General features: G+C 42.2%; 1 protein-coding gene across 2 annotated transcripts; it reads left to right on the top strand.

The window, feature by feature from the left end:
- The first annotated feature begins 24 nt into the window (after positions 1-24).
- On the top strand, positions 25-18,200 carry LOC120818029 (solute carrier family 4 member 11). 2 transcript variants are annotated; one of them, XM_040174770.2, is made up of 20 exons: positions 25-201; positions 7,727-7,777; positions 8,592-8,687; positions 9,010-9,053; positions 9,418-9,637; positions 9,753-9,834; positions 10,047-10,170; positions 10,602-10,811; positions 11,967-12,051; positions 12,162-12,287; positions 12,377-12,490; positions 12,580-12,712; positions 13,003-13,076; positions 13,883-14,150; positions 14,862-14,968; positions 15,302-15,467; positions 15,641-15,814; positions 16,395-16,590; positions 17,144-17,313; positions 17,637-18,200. In XM_040174770.2, the coding sequence occupies exons 1-20, from the start codon at positions 141-143 to the stop codon at positions 17,701-17,703; spliced, it is 2,568 nt and encodes an 855-aa protein (XP_040030704.2). In that variant the 5' UTR covers positions 25-140; the 3' UTR covers positions 17,704-18,200. The 2 variants fall into 2 exon arrangements, with proteins under 2 accessions (XP_040030704.2, XP_040030705.2); XM_040174771.2 differs by lacking the exon at positions 25-201 and adding an exon at positions 4,493-4,693.
- The last annotated feature ends 4,130 nt before the right edge of the window (positions 18,201-22,330 follow it).

The following is a 22,330-nucleotide window of genomic DNA, read 5'->3' as shown; positions in this document are numbered from 1 at the left end:
ATAGATTCAATGAACGACGCATTCCCGTCTACCTGAGGGACGCCTGCAGGACCATTCGTGCTACAACTCTCACGCAGGAAACACACTAAGCGGCTGTTGAGTTCTCACGGAGGTTTGGCTGCACTGCAAGACACGGATTGATGAAGATCAAAAAGGAGGCTGAGGAGATGCCTGGAGTGACTCTGAATCATTTTTCTGAAGGTAACGGTCAAAAAGCTTGATCGAAATATGACTTGATGATCTGTAGTGTTTGCTGTTTGCTTTGTGCTCAGACCATGTGATGGGAAGTTTGTAAGATTGAGGGAAAAGTTTGGTTTGTTTACACAGTATTAGTTTATTAAAGTGAAAATTAATGATTGGAATGTATTCATTTTTAGTAATACAATTCATTTCACCGAAATGCTCTTACTGTCAAATTAAACGTGTAAGTTTAAGTTTAAGTTATCACAGTGGATGGCTCTTCAGTTTTAACAATAATGTCACTGCACAGTCTTTCTTGCACATCAGTACACCTGCACATATTTAATGTTTGACTGCTAAATGGATCTCTGCAAGGTTTGTGGCGCACTCTGTTACACATTTATAGCCTCCCCGACAGTAAAAACAACAGATTCATTCAGTAGCTATTCTATGGCGGCCAAGTCTGAATCATCACCCGCTGAAGAGCCTTTCTGCACATCCTAATTTAATATTCAATCAGCCCTTTTCTCTTATCCAACACTGTCAATCTGTGTTTTATGGGTTGAGCTCTTCTATAATGCCCCTCAGTTGTTATCTCAGTGTTCCCCTCAGTTCTGGCCCTCAGGTGCTCTTGGAGATCTTCTAATGTTTCACAGTGGAGTAAAGCACACTTATTAAGCACGTGCAATGAACTGCTTGACCACAGAACATTAGTGGAGTTATTTCATCGCTCTCCGGGCCTCTTTGTTTGTTATGCCATGGCCACTGTTTGACCTAATGATACGGCAACTAATGGTTTAAATATTTGTGTGTAGTTAAAATAAATGCCAGGGTGCTCTGCTGAGTGGAGCGGGTTTAGATCAGGGCGGAAGCCAGTTAATGAGGCTTTTTTAAAAACCAAATAAGCAAAATAAACAGTATTTTATCATTCCAACTGGTCCCATTTGCAGGCTTTGTTTGACCCCCTCGCTGTCACTTTCCATCGTGCTGGGTAGGCAAGGCAAGTTAATTTGTAAAGCACATTTCCATAACCAGGCAATTCAAAGTGCTTCACATAAAACCATTAAACCCCGCGGTAGTCCAACGGTTACGAATCACATGGTGGTTCATGTTGTCAACTGAAATATGAACTCATCTGAGTCAGACTGCGTTTGCTGCCTTGCAGACTGTGCTGCCATCTCACGGCGGTGAAGAGTCATTCCTGCCGAACAGTGTCCCAATTGTCTTATGCCTATAATCACCATTTCTTTATATCTGGTGACCTGGTTTATCCTTTTAATATGTCCTCCCTCCTTGTCATTTTCTTTACTTCTAGCTGAAGGTAATAGAGGACTGAAAATATCGATATACTTAACAAGCCATTAAATGTACACAGCTGATATGACATTTGACAAATTCTGAATTCTTTATTATCTGTGTATTGATTAATACTAAATATTTTTAGAAGAAATGCTCTATTCATGCTTGCTATTACACTACTAATGTTGAACCAGGGACAAACTGAGTACTTTCATACCTTTTTATAGAAGGTAAGAAGGTGGATTTATAGTTTAACATGTGGAGGTGGAATGTCTTAAGTTTGAGCTCTTATTCTTACCACTACTTTCACCAGCTCAGTTTGTGGCTGTTATTGTATCTGGTTTAGATACTTTAGTTGATCTTTGACTAAAGTCTGGTAGCAGATTTGCCTTCTCGTTTTCTCACCTGGAAAATGATTGAATTTGAATTTGTGGTTAAAGGTACTGGGTCGAGTTTAGAGAATTAGTGGCGCCATGAAGCAATGTTTATTTAGTTGGTTACTGCTTTCTTAGTTCCTTGATGTACATGCACACGCATGACGCACTATTCAGGCGGTTCAATGTGATTCAGAAGATTGACTTTAGGTGGCAGTAACACACCAGAGAATAGCTCATATAAGCAAGAAAGAACAGACCTGTAGGAAGGAACTTATTAAGATAGATAGATAGATAGATACTTTATTGATCCGTCAAGAGGGGAATTTTGGTGTCACAGCAGCATGTACAGGGAAGAAAATAGAATTAAGATACACATTATATACACGTTATATACAATATAATAAGATAAAAAATATTAAATTATTAAATCAAATTAAATAAACTAAACTAAAACAAAAGAATAACCTTCAAGAAGAGACAGTGCGATAATAATAATTTGTAAAAGGAGAAGAGGAAGAGGAAGAGCAGCAACATCACAGCAGTACAGGGTTGTTATTGTCATTATTTGGCCAGAGATGATTTATTGTAAAGTGTTATTGCACTGGGCAGGAATGATCTCCTGTATCGGTCCTTGTGACAGCGGAGCTGACGGAGTCTGTTGGAGAACGTGCTCCGCTGTCCCTGTAGCAGGTGGTGGAGGGGGTGGTCAGGATTATCCAACATGGATAACAGTTTCTTCAGTGACCCCCCTCCACCACCTTTTCCAAGCTGTCCTGTTTGCAGCCAATGATGGAGCCGGCCTTCTTAACAAGTTTGTGTCTGTTGGTGTCACCGGCTCCATTGCTGCTCCCCCAGCAGACCACAGCGAAGTACAAAGCACTGGCCACAACAGACTGATAGAACATCTCCAACATCTTGCTGCACACATGGAAGGATCGAAGCTTCCTCAGGAAAAAGAGTCGACTCATCCCCTTCCTGTAGACGGCGTTGATGTTCGTCTTCCAGTTCATTCTGTTGTCGATGGAGAGACCCAGGTACTTGTAGTCCTCGACCATGACCACCTCCTCTCCCAGAACCCTCAGCGGTAGCAGAGCCGTCTTCTTCCTCCCGAAGTCGACCACCATCTCTCTGGTCTTGGCCACGTTCAGGAGCAGGTGATTTCTGCCCGCCCACACCACAAAGTCCTCCACTACTGTCCTGTACTCCTCCTCCCGTCCATCCCTTATACACCCTACCACTGCAGAGACATCAGAGAATTTCTGCAGATGGCAGGACTCCGAGTTATACTGGAAGTCAGTGGTGTATAAGGTGAACAGGAAGGGAGACAAAACAGTTCCCTGTGGAACTCCAGTACCACTAAACACCGTATCAGACAGCACGCTGCCTAGTCGGACAAACTGTGGCCTGCCTGTCAGGTAGTCAGTGATCCAGGAGACGGTGGACGAGTCCACCCCCACCACCCGCAGCTTCTCACTCAGTAGCAGTGGTTGGATGGTGTTGAAGGCACTGGAGAAATCAAAGAAAGTTATTCTCACAGAGCCACCCTTTCCATCCAGGTGCGACTGAGCTCGTTGCAGCAGGTAGATGATGGCCTCATCCACTCCCACACGAGGCTGGTATGCAAACTGCAGCACAGCAAGTGAAGATTTCACCTGCGGAACCTGTTGAAGAAGCAGTTCAGCTGGTTTGCCCTCTCCAGGGAGCCTCCTATTGACTCTGTCTAAACATTATATGTTTCAGATTACTTTGCTCTGGCTAAATGTCATATGGTAAGAATGTATTCAACAAGTCTACTAGGCCCAAAAAACAAATGTGATACACTATATTTGGGTAAGAAACTTTAAAACCGAGCTTTTTTAAGTGTTTGACTACTAAAACATAGTTCACATTGGTAAATGGTCCTTGTTTGTGTTATCAGCAGCACTTTGTGTACAATGTGAATGTTCCCAACCTTAGTGCCCACAGGAAAAAGATATATATATATATATACTAAAAGTAGGATCTTCTACAAACAGAAACATCAAAATAATCTAATAAGTAATAATACTATAACGATTCTACACATATATTTTTAAAGTGATATCAAAAGAACTATGGAGAACCTCTTCTTTCTTTCTTTGCTCACTTTACAGAATAAATCTGTAAAATTAAAAACAGAACACAATTACTCAATGATTTTTTCTCTCCCAATTGACCATTTTAATGAATCTCATCTGCACCAGAAAAACTTCGGATGGAATATAAAACTGCTGAATATTTTTGTCTTCGGACCCCCAAACTAATCCAAACACAAATTAACCAAATGTCAATGAAAAATCATGAAAAAAGAAATACAGGAAATGTATTATTTTAACTAATGTTATGTTCATGTTCCAATTGAACCAGTTGTAGCAGAGTGTATTGTGTTTCACAAACCCACTAAAATAAAGCTAAGAGTGTACAAAGTCTGTAACGTTAAATGCACGGCAAACTTTATAAAAAACACAAGGTAAAATCAGAAGAACAAGGGACAGAAATCTGCAATATCAAAACCAAACACAATACTGCTAATTCATTCAATTCTGTGTCATGGGCACAAGGACCCAGCTGAAGAAGACACGCCCTTGGCCCTCCTATGCCCACCCCCCTTCCCCTCCCACTTCCTGTTTCAAACCCATGTGCTGCCACAGGGGAGGCATGTGTGGGTTATAGAAAGATACTGAGAGGGGATCACGGGTCAGTTCAAGGTGAGTAGGAGCACAGAGGAGGAGGATGATGGGTTGATCTTTGGAAAGCATCTCACCTTTCAAACCTGGGGAACATGGAAGACAAAAAAGTCCTCCATTTTGTGCCATCTGGTAAGTTTTACCGAGGTGTGGTCGAGAGGTTCTTTTCATGTTGCAACCTGAGACAACTATGTCAAACATGTGGAGAAAGCGTCTCTAGTGTGAGTGTTTGCCTTTAGAAAACAGTGTGGTACGCGTCGTAAAGCATGTGTAGTGGAGGCTTTCCTCTACAGTTGGACAACCCTTCCAGAACTCGTCCATTCTTTCCTATTTGCCTGCTTCTATGGCTGCTATTTCTGTTGCTTGTGTATTTATACGCTTGATACTTGATATTACCACCAGATAGTACGAGCGAGTTTCTTTCACAGCCAGGACAGTCAAATGGAAATGGGCCAATATTTACAGTACGGCAATAAATGGCGCATTTGTCTGTCATACAAGGTAGCAGCAGTCCTGCCAATACTTTGTGACATCTGTTTTACCCCTCAACACCACACCGGGGAAGGGAATCCTTCCAGAAATGCACTCCAATTGATTTCAAACCACTCATTTGGTTATGTTGTCACTTGCTGTGTAGTGGGAGTGTCTATAACATGATGCTTCCACTCTTTCAGTTGGTTCATTTTCATTTGCCGAGCTACACATGCAGCAGGGAAAAGCACATATTCAAGAGAAAATGTGTTTTTTTGATAAACCGTTTTCCAGCAAACATTTATGAATCCAGCCTCCTCAATGTGAGACCGTGAGAGCAGATATTACCAGAAGTAATATCAGGGTTTTCTTCCCATTCCCATTTCATTGAGATCAAACTATCAAACAATGAATCGCGAAGATAATCGTCAGATCATTCAATGATGAAATGTAGTTTACTAGCAACCCTACAACAAGTCAAATCTATTTGAAGTTCCAATCAAAGGGTTAAAAAGACCTACTTGTACTTTCTCAGGTCAAGGATTAAGAAGATTATCTGGCAGAAAAATGTCTAATATTCTAATCTGGCCTTCCCACTCGTATTGAAGACATTCTCTGGTCAAAGCTGATGATAATGTGATACAACTGGGATTGCTTCTATAATCTTCAGACATACAATTGTGTTGCAGTTTTAAAACCTTTTTATATGAGATAAAGAGGTCAAATCGCCTGTAAACCGGCGCACAGGGCGAGTCCCGTCCTCCCCTCGATGGTTTGGTGCCTCTCGTTTCAAAGACCCAACGACGATGGTTTGGTTGTCTGTTCCTCAAGGTCGACCTTTTAGATAACAAGATGGCGAGGATTAAAAGAAGACACCCAAGTCAGCCCCGTCCGTTCAGCGAGATAGAGAAAAGAAATCAGCTGTATGAAGAGGGGGTTTGGTTTGTCAGAGTGAAACGTTACTGAACAAAAACAAATCGTGAAAACCTTGAATAGAATCTAGGGCGTCTTCATCTTTAATTTATCTACATTGTAAGGTGAAAAAGAAGAGATTGATGGATAAGTAAATAGCTCAGAATTGACAACCAGTAGAATACGTATGATGGTATTTTGTAAATAATCCAAAACCTCTTAAATCCCAGTTTTGGAGAAATTTGGTTCCTTTCTGGCCACGATAGTCGAGTAGTGGAATAGTGACTCATCCTGTCGTTTGCAGTCTGCACACTAAGCACAAGGAAGTCGGCGTACCCGCCAACAGGAAACTCACAAGCACGCCTGTCACACGCCTGCAGAAACCCTACAAAGCCTCTGTTCCCCCTGAACAATGACGGACAGAAGAAAGAAAAAGAAACGGTGAAATGTCTCTCACGTGCTCATTCTTTCTGTCTTTACACCGATTTCGCTGATGAGAAGCTGTTCATTACTACTAAGTGGTAGCCAGTCTCTTCTCATGATCACGACATCATGGAGAGCACCAACAGCAAGCTTCACCTTCGTCTTTATGAGGCGAGACTTGAACGGTCTCAACCAGCCCCCCGACCCCCCGTTGTCTGTGCAGACTCCTGTGAAGTGGAGGAGGCCTGGGAATGTTCCGTCTAATCTGCTCTGAGATATGGCCTTGCTCGGGAGCCCCTCGGAGCCAATCACTGCCTCGGGCAAGGGAGAGCTCGTCTGTGCGGCCACGTCGGCGTCTCACAGACGAGTGGCCGCCGAATGCAGACATCGGACGCAGCTGGAGCTTTAGTTGTAAACGATGACGGAGGGGTTTCTCAGCGGGGGCCCTCGCTTCACAATCCTCTTTAACGTCTCCTTGATCTGCATGATTAACGCAGTGCATCATGCTTTTTTTAAAGGTTAGATTGTGCATCACACTGCCAGTCGTGACTCAACAGGATTGGATATTTCGGTGTGTGTGTGTGTGTGTGTGTGTGTGTGTGTGTGTGTGTGTGTGTGTGTGTGTGTGTGTGTGTGTGTGTGTGTGTGTGTGTGTGTGTGTGTGTGTGTTGTGCGAGCAGCTCATAAGGTGGAGGCCCGCTGGTGGAGGCAGATTGTTTTTGTAGCTTGTGAAGTGAGAGCTGTTGCTCACAGTACGGACACCACAGGGTCAGTGGACACGGAGTCCTGTTTCACACGCTTTTATCACCGTGTGACAGTTTGTTTCTGCAAAAATAATTGGCTTGCAGCAAAGGGATGTCAGTCCTTAAACATTGAAGATGTTGTGGCGTCGGCGTGCTTTGGGTTATTAAAGTGCTGGTCATGACCCCTGACTGGGTTTGAGTGAGGTGAAGTGGAGACTTTTTTTCAGTTGCTTTGCATTGTCTGGAATTTCTTTTTACTCACAGCATACAATACTAAAAAATATTGTATTGAGAGTGTGTGCCCTGCAATCTAAATCTACCTTTGAGTAGAAACACAAAGAAATGCCTCTAACATTTATGGATTTCCTTTTATTTTATTAATAATATGAAGTGATTACATTTTCTGTAAATTATATTTGCCTCCATTACGGGTAAATACTTCTTTACAAGTCTTGCCCTGGTGTCACATTGTATAAAGACAACACAGGTGTAAAATTGATTTGGATTCTGAGGGGATAATAAACGTTTTTAATTTTCATAATAAACATTTTAAAAGTGTTGAGAAAAAAAAAATAGAAGAGAAATAAGAAGTTAATATTTGTCTTTTTTCCAACAGAGGCTCAATCCACCGGGAGTTCCAAGAATGGATACCGTTTCCAAGAGATGGGTGTGTAGCTGCAGTAATAAATGTTATGTACTCTTGATTTGATTGCTTCTCAACATATGTCCTGTTCTTTCATTTACGGCTTCTGATTTTCACACCGCAAAGACGAAGTAATTGAGTTAATTTTCCTTCTGGATACGTGGCAGAAAACGGGACTTATCCACATGCAAATTTATTGCAAAAGCTATTTATGCTAATGCCAATACTGCTCACCGATGAGCCATTTTGCAAGCTGGCGAGCACAGCCGCCGGTGTGTTTTAAAGGTTAATTAATGGGTATTTAATGAGGCAGATGATCTCAATGACGGGAGGTGGGAAGAACCACGGCTCAGTGCTCTACTTATGGAGGGTTGGGGTTAATTCTCTAATTCTGTGCGGCCGTTTCTTTCTCCACTCATAAAAGCTTGTGTTCGAGATGCCGTATTTGTCTTCCATACAATTTAGGAATTTACAAGGGGCTACTATTGTTACACTGGCTGCGTGTCTGGTTTAAGTTTAAAAAAAATGTATTGGGTCTCTCTGTTTCTCTCCCGCTTGTGTGCTTGCAAACAGATGGCAGAGGGGTGGAAGAGCAACACAAATGGTCCCTCAGTGGGGACGTTACTAATGGGCCGGTGCTGCTAATTTAACCCTGTTTCAACAAACCGTTCCATCTCACTGTTAGGGTCATCTACGAAATAACCTTCATTATTACTAAATTGAATTCCCTGCAACAAGAAAAACAATATTTCTGAGACGCAAATGGGGTAATATCACATTACTGCAGTGCTGTAAACTGAGACTTTGCTGTACTCTGCACGTATTTTTTATCCAACAGAGCTGCAGGATGGGGAAAAGGAGGATTGTGGGAAAGATTCACCCGATATTTCCAAGGATCCCACTTATGACAACGAGATGCAGATCAGCGGTTCAGGTTTGTTTAAATAAAGAGAGCGGTTTTGTTCTGGGATTAGAAATCAGACCGAGCAAATTATCCAACAGTGCAGGTTAATAACCCATCCAAGGGCCTTGTTGTTACATTTTGTCCTAATCTTGTGACTTTCGTCGTCTGAGTATAATAAGCCCTGATTCCACCAGTCATAATACTGGAGACAAAAGGTCATGGACATGAACTGTCAGATATTAATACCACAGAGACGTTTTAGTTGTTTCCTACAATACCTTTGGATGTATGTAAGAATTGTTCATTATGGGGATCCAGTGTGTCCAACTATGAAATTTGCTTCTATTCGCAGATCCTGACTTTCCTGGGTTTGGGCTTTTGAACACAACAAGAAAAGTAAGATTTTATTTGATATTTTTAAAGCTACTTTATGACGGTCGGCTGGTGCCCGTGCAAAATAATCAATACAAAATGAAGACACGACGAGCCTCTCCTCTGTCAGAAGCGTCTGCACGCACAGCGTAGAGACCTTTCTGTAATTCTCACAATAGCAAAGTCATAGATAACTGGATAGCCGGATTTGGCCCGCCGGAGTTTGACACCTGTGTTCTAGACTATCTGAGAACTGAGGTAAATCAGAAAGCAGCGTGTGCTTTGCGTTAAGCTGTCAGTAAAATCAGAAAACGACCCTCTCAGCTGTTTGCACTCTGCGATTGTTACGTCACCAATAAAACAACCTTTTGTCCCTGGCTCACTGTAGTATGTGAAGCCAATGAACTTCCAGGAGGAGGTGCGCGCCCACAAAGACCTGGACAGCTTCCTGGCCCAGGCCAGCATCCTCTTGGATCAGAAGGCTGCCACTCTGGACGAAGTCCTGAGGCGAATGCTGACTCACTTGGCGGAGGACGGCCACGGCACCTGTGATGTGGACGAGGTCATGACCTCGTTGTTCACGGACGCTGGAGGGAAGGAGTGCAACGGTGGGCAAAACATACGAGAGGCCATTTGAGATGGAAGTATTTTATTGTTTGACACATCAACGTGAACGCTGTTTTTTTTTCTTCAGTTAATGGAAATGTTCTCGTGCTCCCACAGTTCACCTCCTGACAGAGACCATTCAGGGTGTGACCGCTACGACCACTGGCATTCACTACCAGCAGTCCTGGCTTTGTATTCTGTGAGTTCATCTGCAATAATATTCACGTGAAAGGGTTCTGTGTTGACTCGGTGAATGTTGTGGATACTGAGGCCGCTTACATTTTTTGTAATTTGGAAATGTTGTTTTCGTCCTGTTTTCCGTGCTAATTTACACCTGCCAATAGGTAATTCTGCACAATCAATCATCTCTAAACCACTGATCCAAGGTGAATTATTTTCCCTTCAACCCAGCTGCAATGTGAGGAGCCTGCAGAGACGTCACGTCTGCATCGCCCGCCTGGAGAGGCCGCAGAACTGGGGAGTCAACTGCTGCGAGGCCCGATACGTCATCCTCATCCTGGCCCCTCCTCGAACGGTCCGAGCCGCTTCTCAGTTCCTCTTTTCAAAACGCTCTTTCTCTCTGAGCAAACTGTTCCACCAATTGGATTGGGTTGGTTGGAAATTCAGTTATTCTATTCCTTTTTATTGTGAAACTGTTTTTCACAGATTTCCGTGATAGTAAACTAATAATTGTAAGAGGTTCTCTCGGGATATTTGATGAGATGATTTATTGATAAGATATCATTTTCAGCCTAATCAGGTGCATTTAGAGACGCCACTAGGGTTCAGTTAGACGTTTGGATATAACTACGTCATCTTAATTCTCATTCTTTGGGTCACATTCCGCAAAACAACCACCAAATCATAGGAAATTGGTAATAGGTAATGGATTATGAAACTCAAACTGAGTTGGGGCTTTTATTATGGGTCCATCTTAAAGGGTATTTTTCTCTTCCTTCTTTTTAGAAAAGCACCAAATCGGCCATTGAGCTCGGAAGAACGTTTGCCACGATGTTCTCAGACATTTTCTTCAGACAGAAGCTCCTGGAGGCCAAAACCCAGGAAGAGTTCAAACAGGAGCTGGTCTTCCAGCGACATCAGCTCTCCGTGGTCACGGAGAAGCTGGCGAAAGAGGAAGTCGAGGACACCGATCCACGACGAGGGAAACCGCTTCAGGTGTGAGGAGAGAAGCACGTATGAGAAAATCCACTGGACAAACATGGGTTAGGGTTGTTGTATAAACTTAGATGCCAAGAAAAAATAGCAAAAGCACAATAATACGGAAAAGTAATTGCAACAAAAAGTTTATATCATCTCCATATCGCGTTCCCCCTCGTTTCACTGTGAAGTAGTAGGCCGGATCATCTGATTATCAGACAGACCCGAGCGAGGAGCAGCTGGGCAACAACATGGAAAAACCTGCCAAGTCGGCCATGGCTCTGGCAGCAAAATGTGTGCAGCTCCGTTTAGTGATAAAGTACTTTATGTCCAGTATTTATATTTAGACGAAATGTGTGTGCTCAGCAGGAGACGAGGGGGAAGGGGACGGGGGGGGGGACGGGGGGGGTACCCAGATACTGCCTAAAGAGAAGGCACCTGGCTGGGTAGTAAAAGAACAAACAACGGGTTGAGGCCACACCTGATGATGTGAACGGCTTCAACACTGCATTTTAATGTAGGTTGTTTATGCCAAACCAGCCTGTTAAACTGCTCTGCAGTTCCAAAGAAAAACAACACTCCGGTGTGCCAGTATCCTCGTCTTCTACGGCTTCGTTGCTCCTCAAGTGTCTCAAATGTATCACGGCAATTTAAAGACACATTTACTTAAAACAGATGTATGAAGTGATGTTGTTCAGCGTGTGTGGTTCCTACCTGTAGCACTGGAGGGTTTGAAAATGTATTTCATGTTCAAGGCGCAAAAAGAAAAACTTGTGAAAATTCTTCAGCTTCTACTGAAGTAGAAGTACTAATATCACAAAGGGTGTTAAATGTTACAATGAACTTTAAAAAAAAGTATAGCTCCTCACTGTTTGAAAATGTTCCCTGTGACCTGTTTATGTACTATTATATCACATAACCATATAGATACATGTACTTACATTACAACGTAATTCATCATTTAACGGGTCAACATTTTGTGAAGCTGAAACCATGACATGCTTTTTTCCAACTAAACAATCAAAATGTAAAAAAAAAAATCTGTCAATTGATTAGTAGGTAAATCAACTATGACTAATTATTGTTTTATTGTAACTATTCTCCTCCTGTATCTGCTTTGCAGCCCTGACACACTTATGTTTCTACTGTTTCACACTGACTTTTTCTCCACAGTTTAAGGATTTCTTTAGGGTCGGTAAAGGTGTTTACGACGACCTCCGCCGCAGACTCCCGCTCTACCCATCAGACTTCACAGACGGTATCAATATGTGCTTGTAACATCTCTTCCTAAGGCGGGAACGCGTCTGATTAAATTGCGCCGTTGATTGATTGCTTTGACATCCTCACGTTTTGTCCAACGCCTGTAAGGTCTGAGTGGGAAGGACCGCTGTCTGCTGAAGTACACCACCACAGCCATTTTCCTCTACATCGCTATCCTGCTGCCTGCGATCGCATTCGGTTCACTGAATGACGAAAGCACCAGAGGAGAGATAGGTGCGGACTCCTGTCAACGTCCCATAAATCTTTTTAGTTTTTACGCTTCACATTTAACAGCTGAGTCATGTGAGGTTGTTTTTTGACAGACGTTCAGAAGACCATCGTTGGCCAGTGCATTGGAGGAGTGATCTATTCTTTGTTTGCCGGCTCACCACTCGTCATTCCACTGACCACTGCGCCGCTGGCCATCTTCATCAGCGGTGCGCGTCGTGTCCCGCTGGTTAAACCGCCGTATTGTTCTGTGTGTTGATAATAATAGGATTCAATGAAATTGTCTTGTTTTTTCCAGTCATCAGGGGAATCTGCGACGACTACGATCTGGACTTTGATGCTTTCTACGCCTGCATCGGTCTGTGGAACAGTCTGTTCCTCATCCTCGGAGGCTTGTTCAATGTCAGCCTGTTCATGAAGCTCTTCAAGCGGTGAGTACACAACGCCACATTGGTTACTGTGGCACATCACAGGCAGAAGCCCCGTACTCGTAGCAGCAGTCGTCGCCAGCGGCATGGCCATGCACTGAGGAAAGGTCACTGATAAGAGGCCGACATCATTAGGAATTTAGTTAAATCTTCACTCTATCACGCTATCTGGGCCGACATTTCGCCTTGGATGGATTGTTATGACTGTCTTTTTGTTAAAAAAACAAAAAACAAAAGGAAAACATGAATGATCACACCATGCTTTTTACTTTGGACATTCTGTTATCTCGCAGCTCAACGGAAGAAGTCATCGCATTGTTCATCTCCATAGCGTTTGTCGGCGATGCGGTGAAAGGCACTGTCAAAAGTAAGTCCATCCAAGGTCAGACTGCACTTTACCGGGTTCTGAATGTTTGTCTCTCCACGCCGAAGGGGAATGTCGAAGCCCCCGTGGTGTTGTTTGTCAGGGGTAATGTGGCCCGGCAAATGTATACATCTATCACGGTGGAAAAGCAAGCATGAAATCAAACGGGCCCCCTGTGGATTGTGGAAAAACAGGCAACTCTGTAATGCAAATATGATGTAGTCTTTCACAATATAACAGAAGAGCAGCCGGTGGGTTCTTTACAGGTTTCAGCCAGCTGTAGTTTTCTATTCAAATACATCTAACTGAGAAGAGCTTGAATACAGTGCGCTGCTTGAATGAAAGATACAAAAGAGGAATTGTAACGACAAGGAAATGTGTCGACATGTTGAGGGTTTTTATGTCTGGATTTTGTTCCACCCTGACAATGAAGATAGTTCTTATCATAAATAAACGTTGTCTTGTTTGTTTCATGTGATGATTAAATATACAATTCAACCTTGAACGTTAAACATAACCTTTTCTTGTTAAAGCCCCAAATTGTGACCTGCTTTCACAAAATAAAATATAAATGAATTTTCTTTTAAAACATTTGAGGTGAGTATGTTGTTAATAAATTGTTATTATTTATTATAACGTGAAAAATATAAGATAGGATTAGTGGCAGCAATACCCTCGCAAAATTAAATCAGAATGAATCTGAACAAATACCACAATGACTGTTGCTTTATGCAAAAAGGATTGTGTAAATGAGCAACTAAGTGTGTGTCCAGCGTCATCCTTTGTCCTCTTTTGCCCTCACTTCCTAGTTTTTCACCACTTCTACCACGGGCCCACTCTGGCGACCACAAACAGCACGCTGGTGCTTGAGCAGATCAAAGACATTCTAGAGCAGATGAAGAACCAGACAGGGCATCACAATGAGACATTGTCTCCGACGGGGCATTCGGAAGGACATGCATCAGTCTTCCTGCCCGAGGCTCTGGTGATGACAACAAGAGAGCGGCCCGTCCTCTGTCTGCTGCTCATGCTGGGGACTCTGTGGCTGGGTTACGCCCTCTACCTCATCAAGAGGAGGTATGTTTACCTACTGCACCATTTGCTCCAATGATATGGAATATATACACACAAAGACCTGGCACAACCCTTTAAATGCATCCCCGCAGTGACACAATTTAAAATGATCCGGTTACAGGTGAGCCTTGTAGTTTTGAAATGTGAAGCTGTAAGTAAAAACATGAATGGTTTCATCAATTGGTGACCTGACCTGGTTTAATTCATTGCATTGTTCAAACTTTATTTAAAATGATAGTGGAGATCACAAAGGTGTTCTATTTTTCCTTATTTATAAACATGTAATCAGCATGTGAAACTAATTTTTTTACCACTTCATATACTGTTAGAAACTGAAGAGTATAATGGGTCTCCTTTTAAAACAACAATCTGACTCCTTTAAATATGCTGTGGAACTACATACAACTACAATGACTGCATTTATTGGCATGCAATTATAAAGCCGGGAGACCCTGACAATGAGAAAAATAATTGTATCCCAGGAGTCGAATAGGAATGATTTTCACTCTTCTAGTGAAGCAGTGTATTACAAGAGGTAAATAAATGGGTCTATTTCCACGCCCTGGCAATCACTGCCCCCCTAAACTTCCTGTACTTCACATGGATTAGGTTTCAAGTAACTACTGTAACATGAATAGTTGAAAACCTTTTAGTATTTATTACATCAGACATGCACGATGTTGAAATATGTGTGGCTTCCTTTCCCCCCCGCAGCCCGTATCTGAACGGCAGAGTCAGGGAGGTGGTGTCTGACTGCGCTTTGCCGATCTCTGTGTTGGTATTCTCCTTCATTGGCTCCTACCTGTTCCTTGACATACAGCGTGAGTTCACATCTCTTGCTTAAAAGAACTAATAGAAGAGTACCCTTGAGACTGCAAGTCACAGAACACCATTGGCTGTTCACAAATCCTCGATTGGAGGCGTAAAGAAGAACATATTTGTTTGCTTCCAAAGAGCTTTCAAACCAGTGGGGGTTCTGAATCAATGTCGGTCGAAGACACTGTGTTGAATGTTGCTTAAAAGAACAAAGCTTACAAGCAGCACAGCTCACGACAGGCTTTTCATGTTGTCATCATTGTTTTTTACCTTGCAAATGTGACTATTTGAGATATTGGATCTAATTTTTTCTATGGCTCTTACCCACCTCCTACTAGTACCTGTGTTTAATGTCCACGACGGCCCCATCTTCAACTTCCCTCCATTTAATAAGCTGTCGGCAATGAACACACTGAGTGCGGTCGGCCTGGGTTTCCTCCTCGCATTGCTCATCTTCATCGACCAGAACATCGTCATCTCACTCACGCACGTTCCAGAACACAAGTAAGGGGATTAACAAACCATGACAAGGAACGTTGCATAACGTGTACATCTGTGCTATATTGTATCTTCTGTAATGTAAATCGGTTGAATTTGAATGCTGCAGTTTGTACTAACAACCCGCTTGGCTCTTTCGTGTGTGTGTGTGTGTGTGTGTCTGTGTGCGTGCGTGCCAGGTTGCTAAAAGGAACCGCGTTCCACTGGGACTTGATGCTGACTGGTTTTATCAACATCCTGATGTCCTGTCTGGGGTTGCCATGGATGCACGCCGCCTTCCCACATTCCTCGCTGCACGCCCGCCAGCTGGCCAAAGTGGAGCAGCACGTAGAGAACGGACACCTCTACTCAACGTGCGTAAAGTTCACACATGGACAGGCAACAAGCGAAAAACAGACAGAAACCACCAGCGTGTCTTAAACAAAAGCCTTTTAACCGTCAGTGGTAAATGTTCAAACTATGACAAAAATGATTTGTATTCTTCCTCAGTGAAGTGTTCTACATTATTAATTTCAAAGGTACATATGAAATATTAAGGAGGACTGTGAGATCATTTTGGTCAAATAGATAAGAAAATAGTTTGATTTATTTTAGGGTGACTTAACATGAATAGTTTCCTCCGAAATGTATTCATACATTTTTCTATTGGGAGTACTCCTTTGATGTAATATGTGGAATGTGTGTATACAGCAATAGGAAAAGAAAGGAAAGATGAATATAGTAAAATTCAAGTAAAGCTGACCATTTGATCATAGTTTAACAATGTGATGTTAACATGCATTTTATGACATCATATATGCTGAATTGGAAATTAGTTTAGAATGACCCTTTTCTTGGAAGATATTTCTAAATAATAATAACTAGACTAGTTCTCTAGTCAGATGAGGTGTTGGTATATTTCAAGCGACGCTGCTCTGCCTTTGTGTCACACAGTATTGTCAGTGTGAAGGAAACTCGTCTGACCTCACTAGTGGCCAACATCCTGATCGGCCTGTCTGTCTTCATGCTGCCCATTCCCCTTCAATGGATCCCAAAGCCCGTCCTTTACGGCCTCTTCCTCTACATCGCGGCCACTTCGCTTGATGGGAACCAGATGGTGGACCGCATTGCCCTGCTGCTGAAGGAACAGGTAAGACTTTGATTTGGTTGTCAGGCAACAAGGCTTTTCTACCCACACAACTGCCGCTCACAGGATATTTTCTCTCTTTCTGACCATTCTCCATAAAACCCTAGAGATGGTTGTGCGTGAAGATCCCAGTAGATCAGCAGTTTGTCACATGCTCAGACCAGCCCGCCTGGCACCAACATCCACGGCACGATCAAAGTCACTTAAATCCCCTCTCTTCCCCTTTCTGATGCTCGGTTTGAACTTAAGCAAGTTGTCTTGACCACGTGTGCATTGAGTTGAGTTGAATTAGCAGTTTGTGTTAACAAGCAATTGAACAGGTGTACCTAATAAATTGGTCAGTGAGTGTATGTTTAAACGTTTATTGTAGAAACCAAAGTAATTTTATAAAATTGTGACATACAAAATATCTGTTGTCATTTGTTCTGCAATAAGAGCGTTTAAATGAGCATATTGCATTTACAAGCGCAATGGCTTCTGCCCAGTCCTCTTTGACATTAACCAAACAAAATCTCACTTCATTATAACCACATCTTACTCACTCTTCTTTGTCCAGACCTCCTATCCTCCTACTCACTACATTCGCCGTGTGCCTCAGAGGAAGGTCCACTACTTCACAGCGCTGCAGATGATCCAGCTGATCGTCCTGTGTGCGTTCGGGATGTATCCTCTGCCCTACATGAAGATGGTCTTCCCCCTCATGATGATCCTGCTGGTCCCTGTCAGGTGAGACAACCCGGGCCAACAGGGGGCGAAGCGGGGCCGTGGAAACCAAAACAGTGAATGTGTGCACCGAGTTTACATTGGAGTTGAAGTTTCATGCAGAGTTTCTGTACACATTTGACACATGAGGAAGAATTTGCTGGTAAAAACAGATTTTGTGGCAGGCTGCACAATTATAGCCTTAAAATCTGAGGGCGTGGTGTTTGAATGACTGTAAATGCAAGAAATGTCTGCACTAATGTTCGGGTCTGAAGGATTTATATCTTTTGATACTGTACCCATGGCACACATGTAACTGTACAGCATCCCTCTGTGTTTTATCTCAGGACCAGCCTGCTTCCCAGAGTCATCGACGCCAAGTACCTGGATATCATGGACGCCCAGCACCAGTAGAACGACTACGAAAGGATTCACTTTCTCCGGTTTGAGCGAGAAAAAGACTCTGAATTCAATGAATGCGTTAATGACGAAACAAAATGCATTTGGACTTCCATGTGTGGATGCGAGCACTCTGCTGGTGACCGGTCAGCCATTTACTCCCCCAGAAGTGTTCTCATTGTTCATCGCACAGGGACAATCAATGCAGCTGATTCACTTTAAATGTCCCATTGCGTGGTGGACTAGAAAGCTGTTTTAAAGTGTGATGTGTGAGAGGATTTCAGCGTTCAACATACCGATGTCATTCAACGAGGTGTGGACGATTGTCTCAAATGCTAAAAATGCGTCACCTATTGCTGATAATTTAAATCAACACCGAAGCCGGATGTAATTTATATGTCAAAAATGTTTGTTTAAGACCTGCACAAGATTTGTTTATGTTAATATGGTTGTGGTAATTAGTTCTGTGCGTATTAATGTTTGAATTAAATCAAACTGCTGTTACACAAAAATATTTGAATTAACTGTTTTTATTATCCTGAACCCCTTATATATTAAAAGCTAAACTCTTAACTGATAGTCACAGAAGACTTCTAATCACACAATTTATTGAGATGAGTGAACAGTTGTAAAACTGATTTTTGTATTTCTCCATGAGATGGCAGTAGAGGTTTATCATCAGGCTTGTCTCATTAGCCACATATATTTACTAAAAAATGAGGCAGACTGTCCAGTATAAGAAATGGATATTGTCGTGGAGAGGCATTTCCCCAAAATACACCACTTTCTGAAGTTTTGTGGCATAATTTTGTTATCGGTTTCAAGGCACTTTTTTTTTAAGCCAACAAACTATCTGATTCTTGCATTTGAATTGCGAAAATTGCATCGACCACTTCATCTCTAATGTTCTTCAGACATGTATTAACTGTTTGTACTGAGGGTCTTGAATACATTTGCAGGCAAAAACAAAGGAGGAGGCTCATTTTCACATTGTGCTTCAATGAAGCAGGGGACACAATTATCGTCTGTGGGCACACGTCTCTGTACCTATAATCATGAATACAGCCGAAGAAAAAAGTTGGTCGCAATTCAGTCAGTAATTTGGAATTAAATTGTGCATAGAAAATAACCTGTCTTTGTTGTCTAAACCAGACCTGGAAAGGACCAGGTGAATGTGGTCTGATCGCCAATCTTCTCTTGATTTATATAAAGTAAATGGTGTGATCATAACATTCTTGATTACCCGTTTTGCTGATTAGTCTCATTGTCCTTTTGAGAACTACATCGGAGTGTAATTTAACACGGATATTTCTAAACAACCTAAATTCAAACCTGAACACTGCATCTGTTTTTTTCAAGTGATTGTACTCACTCAAACGGTGGCCTACAAGTGGACCCTGATGACCTCAATGTAGAGCACGTATTCTGGTTTGCCAGTGAGTCCACTGTGGGCATGGGTATAAAAATCAAACCAGTCCTGTGAGATTAGGACTTTCTTACCTTTAGTGAACAAGAGAGAGTGCGCTATGACACGGTATGAGATACACCCACTTCTTGCTATAGAGAAATGCCGCAAAATAATTTGCCATCACAAAAGACCCACAGGCAACAACCGTTCCTGATCGGAGATCCGTGGTGTATCGTTTGTGCTCTTGTCTTTGCAGGTGCAGCCCAGCATCTCCATTAGCTGGGGGCATCCTTCATTTCTGGAGTGTCCTCCGTGTACCTGTGCAGACTTGTGTACCCGTCTTGTCTCTTCCATCTCCCAGAAGACCCGTCAGCAGCAAGAGTCATGCCTTTGATGCCGCAGAACTTCCAGCGTTTCTCAAGACTGGCGCTGATGCCGGTTATCTCCTGTCCGTGGGTGCAAAGCAGCCGAGCGAGAAGAGCCTCAACCTCGCTGGTGTTGCACGGAGATATTCGTCACCCATAACTACTTTTGCACACAAATGAACAGAGACAATCTCGCACATCGTCTTACACCTCTGCTCTTCATTTTCGGTATGCTTACACTCGGTTCTCACACTTCCACTTAACTCAGATCAAAAGAGCAAGTGTGAAGACAATATGAGCCACATTAGAGCCCTCACGCCACTCGCGTGGGCTGAGAGTAAGCAGCAAGGTGACAGTAGAAACAGAAATCCACTGTAGAAGCTGCCGTAGGGAGCCCTGTCTTGTCTTTCATTAATAACTAGGTTATTCAAACCCAGTGCTGATGTAAGGATGCATTAAGGCCCAACATGGAAACGAAACCGCTGTATCATTACAGACAATGGAGCCGTGTGTGGTGCCGGTAGATAAGCAGGGAGGATTGGGCTTGTTGATGGGCAGTTCAGCAGGAGGTATTGACAAAGCGCTGTGGGCTGCTTGATGTGCAGTCAGTGTGGAAACAACGGATACGACAGTCAAACAGCCACAGACAGAATCTAAAACACAACATCACCATGTGCCAAACATGTGCAAAACAGATATTCTGGAAAATGCTATAAAGTTTTTTATTGTAGCACGTTCGATGAGAAGCGTGCGAGATGCATATCACTCACGTTGGTAAGCTAAATATGAAGCTTGAGCAAACCTGAATACTTTTAAACCTCATCAAGTAACATCCTCACGCTACTTTGTTTATTCAGCGCAAAAACAATAAGTTGTGGCAATCTTCTAATCTGACTGCAATAAACATATTTCCCAAAATCTTGAACTATTCTTGACATGTCTGGCCTCTTATATATCAAACCGTGCATGATTGAGCCTATACCAATACAGTCACTGTATGTCACTTTCTCAGTCAGACATATTCTTTAAGACCATTCTGTTCCAGTCAAAGAGAGACCTTGCCAACTCTCCATCGATTGGTCATTTCCTCAATCAATATGCTTGAGTAAAAGAAAAGCACAATTAATAAACGTAATTTTACTTTCTATCATCATAAACACTCAGACAGAGATACAGTTGACAGTAGCCACACATGTGTTCATTTGAACTTTGTATTAACAGATTCTGTGTAATAGAAGTAGACTATTATCCGAAAATGTCTACAGCTATCTTAAAAAAAACATAAAATCCATTACTATTGTTGTCTGCTGTAACACGTCACTGCTGAGAAAGTTACTGCGCTGTCTCTTGAGAAACATTTCAAACAGTGTCCCGTTTCATCTTCCACAGTTGGTCAAAAAGCGTAAATGAAAGCCTTTTTGTGTCACTACATTAAATAATGTGTAGCTTTCTGACCTTGCAAGCTACAGCTACAAACAAGACAAGCAAGCACAAAATAGTGGCATTTTTAATCGTGTGGAGTTAGCTAACATTAACATAACATTGCATTGAGTTAATGGCGCATGTAACAAGGGCATCGTTTTTTAAATTGGTAAAAAAGTTTTAATAAAGAATAGTTGATAGTTTACATCTAGATTGCAGCAGCATAACCCCTTGTTAGTTAATCAGCTATTGATATCTTAAATAAATCCCACAGGCAGTAGCATAGCAGCTCTGTTAAGTTTTTAGTAAACATTAGTGCAACAAAGGATATTAACATTAGTTAACTAATGTTAGCTAGCTAACACTCAAGGTACCATTGGAAAAAAATCCGAAATCCAAAATTAACAGTTTTAAAAACCTGACGATTGTTAAAACATTAACATTCTATGCGGCACCCAAAAACTAGGGAAATCTGGAGCTTCCAGCCAAGCTACAGGCCCCAATATTGTATGTATACTAATGTTAGCTTATTCAGACATTCGGATAAGATGACTGTGACACAAAACAAGAGCAATACTTTTCTGTAATAACCAATATCTTAGTTGGGGGTTACTGGTGTGAAAAGTTGGTCAGTCAAGAAGGGAGTAGGGGGGACGGACGGATATCTCACGGTCGTGATTGGTTTATGTTTTCCTTCATAACTTTCCCCCTTTGAATTTTCTGGAAAACAGCTACTGTTAGAGTGAGAGGCTGTACCAAAGTAGAATTACCTGTATTTTTCCAAATATATTAATATTAGCTGTTTTTAAATGAGGAAGGCAAATGTGAACATGAATTAAGAACCCTTTAATATCTCAAAGAACCATTTAATATCCCTAAGAACCATATGAAAAGCGTGTAAAACCATTTAATAGATAAAATGGTTCTTAAGTAGGTGATGGTTCTTTGTAGAACCACACTGCCTCCTAAATAACCATTTAATAACCTTTTTTTTCTGTGTGCAGGGAAATTGAATCTGCGTCACTATGTCTATGAAACCCTTATCTGTGTGTGTGTGTGTGTGTGTGTGTGTGTGTGTGTGTGTGTGTGTGTGTGTGTGTGTGTGTGTGTGTGTGATGGAGAGTTACCTTGTTGTCCAAATGCTGCAGGTAGGAACAGACATATTCGATGCTGGCTCCAAACGGGTGGACGCGCATCCCTGAGGTAGAATAGGTCAAGCAAAAGTGTTAATTAAACTGTCACAATGCAAAGACACACCTCGTCACAAGGTTACAGTCTTTGAGTTCCTCACACACGTGTAATCTGTCTGTTATATATTTTTTCTGGTGATCACACAGATAGATGCAGATATTTATTGCACTGGATGAACAGTATCTGCACCTAAATCGACAGATATTGAAAGGTCTAAAGGTGAAAATCTATGGAACAATAAGAATTACCTTTTCAC

Source organism: Gasterosteus aculeatus, chromosome 4 (genome assembly GCF_964276395.1).
Source record: "Gasterosteus aculeatus chromosome 4, fGasAcu3.hap1.1, whole genome shotgun sequence".
NCBI lineage: Eukaryota > Metazoa > Chordata > Actinopteri > Perciformes > Gasterosteidae > Gasterosteus > Gasterosteus aculeatus.
Note: the sequence above shows the minus strand (reverse complement) of the source record. Positions and strands in the feature narration are given on the sequence as shown.

What these genes read in the sequence shown, in the direction of transcription:
- LOC120818029 (XM_040174770.2), top strand. Translation starts at nt 141, where the DNA reads ATGAAGATCAAAAAGGAGGCTGAGGAGATGCCTGGAGTGACTCTGAAT. An exon ending in TCTGAATCATTTTTCTGAAG is followed by an intron (nt 202 to 7,726) that starts GTAACGGTCAAA and finishes TTTTTCCAACAG; the next exon opens with AGGCTCAATCCACCGGGAGT. An exon ending in CTCTACCTCATCAAGAGGAG is followed by an intron (nt 14,151 to 14,861) that starts GTATGTTTACCT and finishes TCCCCCCCGCAG; the next exon opens with CCCGTATCTGAACGGCAGAG.